Raw genomic sequence first — 10,986 nt, 5'->3', positions numbered from 1 at the left:
TTATTGACTGCCTGTATCCATTTGTGTGCTACAATTACTATGCCATGTGCTGTTTCAGTGTTTTGGGAAAGTGAAAAATTAAAACCTTTTACTTAGCATAATAAATGTCTTATTTTAAGTGCATAAAAAAGAAACTATTAAAATAGCTTAATTAAACACTGTATTATAAATTATATTAGTAAGGAAATTAAACTAAAAATAAAACAAAATAAAGAACTATGTTCAAGGCCACATAGGCATATTCTGGGAGTTCTAAATATTTACATAATATACAATTATTATTATTAAACCTATCATTTTTACTATCTATTAAATTGTTGATTATTCTGATTCAAATTAGGAATGTCTAAAACCATCCCTTCAAATTTGTCAAGTCTGTGGCATTTGTGGCATTCGTGACATTCCCGAGTATTATTTAAAAATGCATTTTTCTTATTTGGAATCCTCCTATCTTGCTAATTCATTTATAAATTAACTGGAATTTGAATATTATAATTATATTTAAAAAAAACCAATCCTTTGAAATATTAGAACCTTTGTAAATATTAAAACATTTTATAGATGAGGAAGAGTGAATGAAGCTGCAAGTAAGTGTGGTTGTTGCCCTAAGATACATGTTTAGCCAGCTGATGGGATTGGAATTTGCTAGAACCCCGCCAGGCTGACTCCACTGGACTCACTTAGACTTCCTCATCCTTCAATCATTTTCTTCTCTCCACATCTAGGAGAACATTCACTCCAAAATGTTCTCTTCTCCCAATTCTCTGGGTCCTCCTTTTCCTATCTACTCTGCCATCTATTATCTTCCACGTGACACCTAAACGTTGGAATGCTTCATGGCTCAGTCTTGAGCTCTCTTCTCTTTTTATTCTGTATTCTTTTCCAATTTCATATCCTCATTTATGCAGTAACAATTCCAAATATGTATTTCTTGGCTAGACCCACATAGTCAACTCTGTAGTTTACATATCCAAATTTGATTGTCCATGGGCAGCTCAACCATAATGTGCTCAAGTCAAAAGTTGGGATGTTCCTCCCAAAGCGCTCTTTCTTCTGTCAGCACCACCTTACAAAAAGGCACTGCCATTTACATGTTTGCTTATGAAAAAAAGGCAGTGAGTCCCTTCATTATTACTCTCTCTTACATCTAATATTTAGTAACATCACCTGTGTTTTCTACCAACAACATAGATTTTGAATGTGTTCTGCTTTGCATCTCATCACCCATCATCCTATCCCAATCCCCATACTTGTTCATGCTGCATAAACTCCCGAATCTTCTCCTGCCCACCACAATCACAGCATGTGGGAAAAAAAAAAAGAAAAAAACAAAAAACTTTTCAAAAATCTAAATGATTATATTTCTTCCTTTAAGACTCCTTTGTAGCTTTTTATCAGTCATAAAACTAATCTAAATGCTGATATGCCTGGGAAATAACCTGGGTAATCTTTTCTTTGCCTCCTATCCAGGCTTAGTTCATAAAATTCTCCCACATCTTAAGTAGAATCTGCTCACCCTGATATTTCTCAAATATTGTTTTGTTATCAAAGTTTTGCACAGACTGTTCCCTTGGTGTGGAACATTCTATAGCCACTCAAATTTTCCACAGATTCAAGTCCTACTCCTAATCCTGGAAAATAGTGGATTAGCAAACATGAAGGAGATTCATAGAATAGTCCACAGAACTTGTCCAAGTCAGAAAATAAAGAGCTTCTCTCAGGGCCTACAGAAATTAACACTCAAGGCAGAAGGTGTGAAAGCAGAAACTCAGGAGCAAAATAGCTGAGGAAATTGTCAGAAACTATAATTTGGTTTTCTTATATCACACACTAAAAGAACCCAGTTTTAAATAATATGAAAACTTGCATTTAGAATAACAAACACAATTATTCTTTGTTTACAAACATACCATGTATATGGGCCATAGGAAACACTGTGTTATTGTCTTTGGGCTTTCAAACACCCTCTTCTCCCAGTTTACATTAAATCAGAAGAAGACACCTTGATTTTAATCATACTCCTTAAAAATGACTTCAAATAATGCAAGTTTGTTCAAAATGGAAATCTATTTTTTTTTTAACATTTTTATTTGTTTTTGAGAGAGAGAGAGACAGAGTGTGAGTGGGAGGGGTGGAGAGAGAGAGTGAGACACAGAATCTGAAGCAGGCTTCAGGCTCTGAACTGTCAGCATAGAGCCCCACATGGGGCTTAAACCCGAGAACTGTGAGATCATGACCTGAGCCAAAGTCTGAGGTTCAACCCACTGAGCGACCCAGATGCCCCCAAAATGACTTTAAATAATGCAAATTTGTTCAAATTGGGATATCTTAAACATGTTTTGTTAATTTTGTTAATCCTGAAAAAAAAATACCTGGAAAAATGGTACTTACCATAACATATTGGTTTATGAGACCAACCATCCTTACCACACACTATTGAACCTGCGCGCCCATCTTGGCTTTCGTATCCATCGTGGCATTCATAGTCCAACTTGTCATTGAGTTTAAACCATGTGACATTGCTTTTGGCTTTGGCATTCTCAAATGCTGGCATGTCACAAGATTCTAATGCATAACAGAATTGAAGATTTCAATTCTAATATTATTTAATGGACGATGTAATTAAGTCTCATCCCAAGGAAGTAAAAAAAGCTTTATCAATTAGTATGTGCTAGTAAATTCAGTATTATATTAAAATAATCTAAGAATACAAGTGATAAGTCATTGCCCTGAAAGTTACTCAAAATGAAAAACCATGTTTCTACATAGCAGTTTCCTTATTGCTTAAATATTTAGGAAGTTTGTCAAAGAACACTTTCCTCTGTCAATTATAATTTTGTGTTTATGCCATGCTTATAATAAAATAGGGTACTACAGATGCATCATACTTTTTCTAGCAAAACAGAATATGTTTTTGTGACTTAAAACGCCAAACTCATTAGCAGTGTGGCAAGTATGCCAGAGAAAAATGGATTAGTTGAATAGGATTGGTTTTCAAAAATGCAAGTTAATTTATAAACATTCTATAAAACTCTACTTTAAAACATAATAGTTTCTAAAACTCACATGCTCATTTTCTTTCCCAAATATTTTCCTAAAGGCTGTATATTCTTTTAAACTTACCAAGATTTAATGGAGCGATAACTCTAATTTTTATAATTAGTTATAAGAAAGTAAAATGTTAAAAGTTTCAATTATTGCTAATAGGATGGTGATATTTAAATAATTTTATACTGTTATGTAACCAGCTACCTTAAAGCTTTAAAAAAAAAAGCAAAACTGTACCAGTGAAAAGGGACAGAGAGAGAGAGAGACAGAGAGAGATTCTCTTCCATAATAAGTGTTATAATGGAAGCTAATTACAATTTAGTGTAAAATGAGTTTGATATGGGAGCCACTTTTATCATTTCTTTCTGTAGCTAGTGCTCATAGTAACCAAGGAAACTGAAAAAAAAAATAAGGAAATGGAAACAGTACAAATGGATATTCAAATATCCACTTCACTTAAAGTGAACATGCTAAATATCAGTTCAAAAATATCACTGCGTAGCTTTGGAGTATAAGATAAACTGAGGAAACTGTTCATAGAAAAATCTTCATAAACATCTAGGGACAGTGAAATCTTTCAACACAGCTGAATTTGGTGCTATCTAGAAGCATTTCTGTCTCTACTAATTAGATGTTTATGATTTTCTAAGGGAGCTGTTTTAGAAGTGGACTTACCCTGGATTGTCAAACATAAATTCTACAGGTTCAATTAAAATTCTACACTATGGACCCAGATCTTCACTTACAAACATAATATTATGTCTAGCAACAAAGATTCTGACATCAAAACCTTATCATCTAAAAACAGGAAAAATAGGCACAAAGGTTGGTGTCAGCCAGAAGAAATAAATGAGTTTCCAGAACACACATAAGCTCCCTAACCAGTTTCCAAATCACAGGATTTAAAAGAAAAAAATTTTTAAATTGTATTTATTTTCAAAGGAGAGAGAGACAGAGCATGAGCAGGGGAGGGGCAGAGAGAGGGGGAGACACAGAATCTGAAGCAGGCTCCAGGCTCTGGGCTGTCAGCACACAGCCCGATGCAGGGCTCGAACTCACAAGCTGTGAGATCATGACCTGAGCCAAAGTCGGACGCCCAAATGACTGAGCCACCCAGGTGCCCCCACAGGATGTTTTAAAGTGGAAAAAAATGTAAACTGAAAGATGTCCTGGTATTACACTCTATAAGTGATTAGTCTTAACCGGCAAAAAATTAATCCTTTTTCATTTATCTTTTCAAATGGGAATCACGTCAGCCCCTCCCCCCAGAAAAGAATTAACTTAAACTTTTGTTCAATGGTCATCAGGATAATAAATATGAACATAATAAATTACTCACTAATACATGTGGGTTGAGGTGACCATCCACTTTTCAGACATGTAACCGATCCTGAAGTTTTACCATCTGGTGTTACATATCCTGGTTTACATTGATACTGTGTTTCTTTATTTAAGTAATATGTAAGTTCATATTGAGAAAAAAATCCATTTTCAATTATTATCTCTGATTTTGAACATGTTTCTGAAAGGCAGAAAGTATAAGGAAAAGGTAATCATATAAATAAACATTTTTATAAAGACAACACTATAAAAATGAGTCATTTATAAATAAATGAAAACCTAGAAAAATCTGAATCATCCAAATTCTTGGAATGCAAAAATTAGCTACAAAGATACTAAATCAAAATAATTCATTAAATTTTGCTTGGAATGAAGCAAGATTTAAAATACCCAGAATCCCTTCTAGGAAATTATGATGAATCTGTTTGTCTAATGGATCTGGAATCCTACAGTGTGTCAGAGGTGTACCGGCAATGGGTCCTTTCCAGGCACTTAAGCAGGATCTCTTAAGCAACCCCAGCACTTGGTTAATTAATTGGGGTATCTGAGATCAGGAGACGATCTCAGAGAATCTGCCGCCATAGCTACCACAATTCTGAGAATTTGAAATGTTTGTCACCATATTTGGGTGCTTAAAACCACATGGATACATGGAGTTCAGTAAGTATGACAGAGATCAACACATTCATTCATGTTCTAAGACCAGTATGATGATTCCTCAAATTATATGTAACTTGGCTTGAAACAATAAAACAAGACTTCTGTCATATACAGGGCTTCACAAAGTTCAGCATTATTTATTAAATAACCCATGGATAAAGAAGAAATCAAAAGAGAAAATATGAGCTACATATTTTTTCATCATTAGTAATTTTTTTCCTTCACTTGGGGTGCGTAGTACACTGGAAATGGGACACTTGGAATATTAAATACTCAGGATAAGGACTAATGTATATAATCTTCTTATATTTTTTATTTATTTATTTTTTTTACTTTTTTTACTGTTTTTTTAACATTTATTTATTTATTATTTATTTTCAATATATGAAATTTATTGTCAAATTGGTTTCGATACAACACCCAGTGCTCATCCCAAAAGGTGCCCTCTTCAATACCCATCACCCACCCTCCCCTCCCTCCCACCCCCCATCAACCCTCAGTTTGTTCTCAGTTTTTAAGAGTCTCATATGCTTTGGCTCTCTCCCACTCTAACCTCTTTTTTTTTTTGTTTTTCCTTCCCCTCCCCCACGGGTTTCTGTTAAGTTCCTCAGGATCCACATAAGAGTGAACACATATGGTATCTGTCTTTCTCTGTATGGCTTATTTCACTTAGCATCACACTCTCCAGTTCCATCCACGTTGCTACAAAGGGCCATATTTCATTCTTTCTCATGGCCACGTAGTACTCCACTGTGTATATAAACCACAATTTCTTTATGCATTCATCAGTTGATGGACATTTAGGCTCTTTCCATAATTTGGCTATTGTTGAGAGTGCTGCTATACACATTGGGGTACAAGTGCCCCTATGCATCAGTACTCCTGTATCCCTTGGGTAAATTCCTAGCAGTGCTGCTTCTGAGTCATAGGGTAGGTCTATTTTTAATTTTTTGAGGAACCTCCACACTGTTTTCCAGAGTGGCTGCACCAATTTGCATTCCCACCAATAGTGCAAGAGGGTTTCTGTTTCTCCACATCCTCTCCAGCATCTATAGTCTCCTGATTTGTTCATTTTGGTCACTCTGACTGGCGTGAGGTGGTATCTGAGTGTGGTTTTGATTTGTATTTCCCTGATGAGGAGCGACGTTGAGCATCTTTTCATGTGCCTGTTGGCCATCCAGATGTCTTCTTGAGAGAAGTGTCTATTCATGTTTTCTGCCCATTTCTTCACTGGGTTATTTGTTTTTCGGGTGTGGAGTTTGGTGAGCTCTTTATAGATTTTGGATACTAGCCCTTCGTCTGATATGTCATTTGCAAATATCTTTTCCCATTCCGTCGGTTGCCTTTTAGTTTTGTTGGTTGTTTCCTTCACTGGGGCCACAGTCAGACTGGTGTGTACCTTCTCTTCCCGTCTCCTAGGGGCGGGATTCACTGTGGGGTGGCGTGGCCCGTCTGGGCTACTTGCACACTGCCAGGCTTGTGGTGCTGGGGATCTGGCATATTAGCTGGGGTGGATCAGCAAAGTGTACAGGGGCAGGAGGGGCAGGCTCAGTTCGCTTATCCTTTGGTGATCCGCTTCGGGAGGGGCCCTGCGGTACCTGGAGGGAGTCAGACCCGCCGCTGGAGGGATGGATCCACAGAAGCACAGCGTTGGGTGTTTGCCTATAATCTTTTTTTAAAAAAAGACATTACATTTTAAAAAAAAATTTTTTTCAACGTTTATTTATTTTTGGGACAGAGAGAGACAGAGCATGAACGGGGGAGGGGCAGAGAGAGAGGGAGACACAGAATCGGAAACAGGCTCCAGGCTCCGAGCCATCAGCCCAGAGCCCAACGCGGGGCTCGAACTCACGGACCGTGAGATCGTGACCTGGCTGAAGTCGGACGCTTAACCGACTGCGCCACCCAGGCGCCCCGACATTACATTTTTTAAATGGAATAAGAAAAACATTTTAAATAAAATTTTGTGAGATGATACTAAAGTAGTCTGAGAGGGAAGATTACTATTATATACATACAATAGAAAAGAATAAGGAATGAATATCAACGATCACAAAATGAAAGCAAACAAAACCCAACATACACATAATTTGAAAAAACAGAATAGTGTTAGTAAGATCGTGGAATAGGGTGTTTTCTTATTGTCTATTTCCGCTCTAATCTTTATTATTTCCTCCCTTCTAAATTTGGGCTTAGTTTGTTCTTTTGCTAGTTCCTTGAAGTATAAAGTTAGGTTGTCAATATACAATCTGCTACTTTAAGCTAAATTTTTTTATGTTTATTTATTTTGAGAGAGAGCTTGCCCGCGTGTATGCACGCGCGCGCGCGCGCACACACACACACACACACACACACACACACACACACACGTGCGCGCAAGTGGGGGAGGGGCAGCCAGAGAGGGAGAGAGAATCCCAAGCAGACTCTGTACTGGCAGCACAGAGCCCTACTGTGAGGTCCAATCTCATGAACTGAACCGTGAGATCATCACTTGAGCTGAAATCAAGAGGTGGATACTTAACTTGACTGAGCCACCCGGCACCTTAATCTTCTATTTTAATGTAAGCATTTATCACTAAAAACTTCCCTCTTTGCATTGCTTTTGGAGCATCTCTGAATTTTCTTACATTGTTTCTGTTTTCATTTGTCTCAAGATATTTTTAAAAATTCTCTCGCACTTTCCTCTTTGACCCGATTGTTACTTGAGTGTGCGTTTTCTTTGTACGTATTTGTGAATTTTCCCATTCTTTCCCCAGTTACTGTTTTCTAAATTTACCCCATTGTGACTGAAAATGATACTGCATAGAATCTTTCATGTGCAGTAGAATGTACTCTTCCACTGTTGGGTGTAAAATTCCATGTATATCTATTAGGTCCATAAAATGTTTATATTGTTGTTCAAATCTATAGATTCTTTCTTGAATTTCTGTGTATTCTATTTATTATTCAAAGTGAGGTACTGAAGTCTCCTAAGATTATTGTATTGCTGTTAATTTCTCCTCTTCAGATCTGTCAATATTTGCTTTATATATTTAGGAATTCCAATGTTGGTTCCACATATGTTGAAAATTGATACCATCTTTCTGCTGAATGGATTCTTTATTATTATATAATGATCTTCTTTGTCACTAGAGACAGTTTTGACAGAAAGTCAATTTTTTTTTTCTGATAGAAATATAGCCACTCTATCATTCTTTGGTTGCCATTTTTATGAAAATCTTTTTCCATTCCTTCACTTTAGCTTACTGTGTCTTTATCTATCTATTTATTAAATATAATTTATTGTCAAGTTAGCTAACATAGTGTATACAGTGTTCTCTTGGTTTAGGGGGTAGATTCCCGTGATTCATTGCTTACATACAACACCCAGGGCTCCACCCAACAAGTGCTCTCCTCAATGCCCATCACCCATTTTTCTCCCTCCCTTGCCACCTCCCCACCATCAACTCTCAGTTTGTTCTCTGTATTTAAGAGTCTCTTATGGGTTTGCCTCCCTCTCTGTTCAAAACTACTTTTTCTCCTTCCCTTCCCCCACGGTCTCCTGTTAAGTTTCTCAAGTTCCATATATGAGTGAAAACATATGGTATCTATCTTCCTCTGACCGAATTATTTCACTTAGCATAATACCCTCCAGTTCTATCCACATTGTTGCAAATGGCATGATTTTATTTTTTCTCATTGCTAAGTAGTATTTCATTGTATGTATAAACCACTATTCTTATCTATTCATCATCATTATCTAAATGTCCAGCTGATGGACATTTAGGCTCTTTCCATGATTTGGCTATCGTTGAAAGCACTGCTATAAACACTAGGGTATACATGCCCTTTTGCAGCACTCCTGTATCCTTTGGATACATTACTAGTAGTGCTATCATTGGGTTATAGGGAAGTTCTATTACTAATTTTTTGAGGAACCTCCACACTGTTTTGCAGAGTGGCTGTACCAGCTTGCATTCCCACTAACAGTGCAAGAGGGTTTCCATTTTTTCCACATCCTTGCCAACATCTGTTGTTTCTTGAGTTGTTAATTTTAGCCACTCTGACCTGTGTGAGGTGGTAACCCCATGTGGTTTTTTTTGATTTGTATTTCCCTGATGATGAGTGATGTTGAACATCTTTTCATGTGTCTGTTGGCCATCTGGATGTCTCCTTTGGAAAAGTGTCTATTCATGTCTTCTGCCCATTTCTCCACTGGATTATTTATTTTTCAGGTGTTGAGTTTATAAGTTCTTTATAGATTTTGGATACTAACCCTTTATCCAATATGTCATTTGCAAATATCTTCTCCCATTCTGTCAGGTGCCTTTTAGTTTTGTTGATTATTTCCTTTGCAATGCAGAAGCTTTTTATCTTGATGAAGTCCTACTAGTTCATTTTTGCTTTTATTTACCTTGCCTTCGGAGACGTGTCAAGTAAGAAGTTGCTGTGGCTGGGGTCAAAGAGGTTGTTGCCTGTTTTCTCCTCTAGCGTTTTGATGGTCTCCTGTCTCACATTTAGGCCTTTCATCCACTTGAGTTTATTTTTGTGTAATCAGGAACACATCAGGGTTGTCCACTCTCACCGCTATTGTTTAACATAGTGTTGGAAGTCCTAGTCTTAGCAATCAGACAACAAAATGAAATAAAAGGCATTCAAATTGACAAAGAAGAAGTCAAACTTTCACTTTTTGCAGATGACATGATACTCTACATGGAAAACCTGAAAGACTCCACCAAAAAGCTGCTATTACTGACACGGGAATTCAGCAAACTCACAGGATACATATCAATGTACAGAAATCAGTTGCATTTCTATATACCAATAATGAAGCAACAGAAAGAGAAATCAAGAAATCGATCCCATTTACAACTGTACTGAGAACTATAAAATAACCTAGGAAAAAACCTAACCAAAGATGTAAAAGATCTGTATGCTGAAAACTATAGAAAACTCATGAAAGAAAACTGTAGAAAACTCATGAAAGAAAGAAATGTGGAGAAGACACAAAGAAATGGAAAAATATTCCATGCTCATGGACTGGAAGAACAAGTATTGTTAAAACATGAATACTACCCAAAGCAATCTGCACATTCAATGCAATTACAATCAAAATTGCACCAGCATTCTTCTCAGAGCAAGAACAAACAATCCTAAAATTTGTATGGATCCACAAAAGACTCCGATTAGCCAAAGTAATGTTGAAAAAGAAAACAAAGCAGGAGGCATCAAAATCCTGGACTGTAGCATCTACTACAAAGTCGTAATCATCAAGACTGTATGGTATTGGCACAAAAAGAGACGTTTAGGTCAATGGAATAGAATACAGAACCCAGCAATGGACCCACAAATGTATGGCCAACTAACCTTTGACAGAGCAGGAAAAAGTATCCGATAGAAAGAAGACAGTCTCTTTAGCAAATGGTGCTGGGAGAACTGGACAGCGACATGAAGAAGAATGAAACTGGACCACTTTCTTACAACATACAAAAAATAAAGCCTATTGTGTCTTTAAATTGAAAGCGAGTTCTTCATTATTTTAAGTCATTCAGGTATTTTATTTCTTTTAATAGGTAAATTTAAACAATTTATATTTAAAGAAATTATTGATAGGTGAACACTTACTATTGACATGTGGCTGTCTTCTATTTTGTAGTTGTTTTTTAAATATCTTTCTCTTTTAATGACTTCCTTTGTTATTTGATTAAGGTTTATAGTTGTTTAGTTTGATCCTTAGCTCCTTATCTTTTGTTTGTCTATTATATGTTTCCCTCCTTACTTTATTGGGAGTATAGTTGACAAAATTGTATATATATAAAGTATAAAATGAGATGACTTGGTCCACAGATACATTTGGAAATAATTGTCAAAATCAGGTTAATTAACACATTAATCACCTCACATAATTAATTTTTTTTATTAAGTTGGAATGCTTAAGATCTATTCTCAGCAAATTTC

General features: G+C 36.4%; 1 protein-coding gene across 4 annotated transcripts in view; it reads right to left on the bottom strand.

Moving 5' to 3' along the window:
- Positions 1 to 10,986, bottom strand: part of LOC112864795 (complement factor H) — a 102,911-nt gene that overhangs the window by 28,588 nt on the left and 63,337 nt on the right. For all 4 annotated transcript variants that reach the window (XM_086694821.1, XM_086694823.1, XM_086694822.1 and 1 more), the window contains 2 exons: positions 4,388 to 4,570; positions 2,392 to 2,565 (listed from right to left, as the gene is read on the bottom strand). In XM_086694821.1, coding sequence (XP_086550947.1) covers positions 2,392 to 2,565; positions 4,388 to 4,570 — 357 coding nt within the window. The remainder of the gene's footprint in view (positions 1 to 2,391; positions 2,566 to 4,387; positions 4,571 to 10,986) is intronic.

This window comes from Puma concolor, chromosome E4 (assembly GCF_028749965.1).
Source record: "Puma concolor isolate L17-30 chromosome E4, mPumCon1.1.hap2, whole genome shotgun sequence".
In the NCBI taxonomy this organism is placed as follows: domain Eukaryota; kingdom Metazoa; phylum Chordata; class Mammalia; order Carnivora; family Felidae; genus Puma; species Puma concolor.
This window is presented reverse-complemented; position numbering and strand designations above follow the sequence as displayed.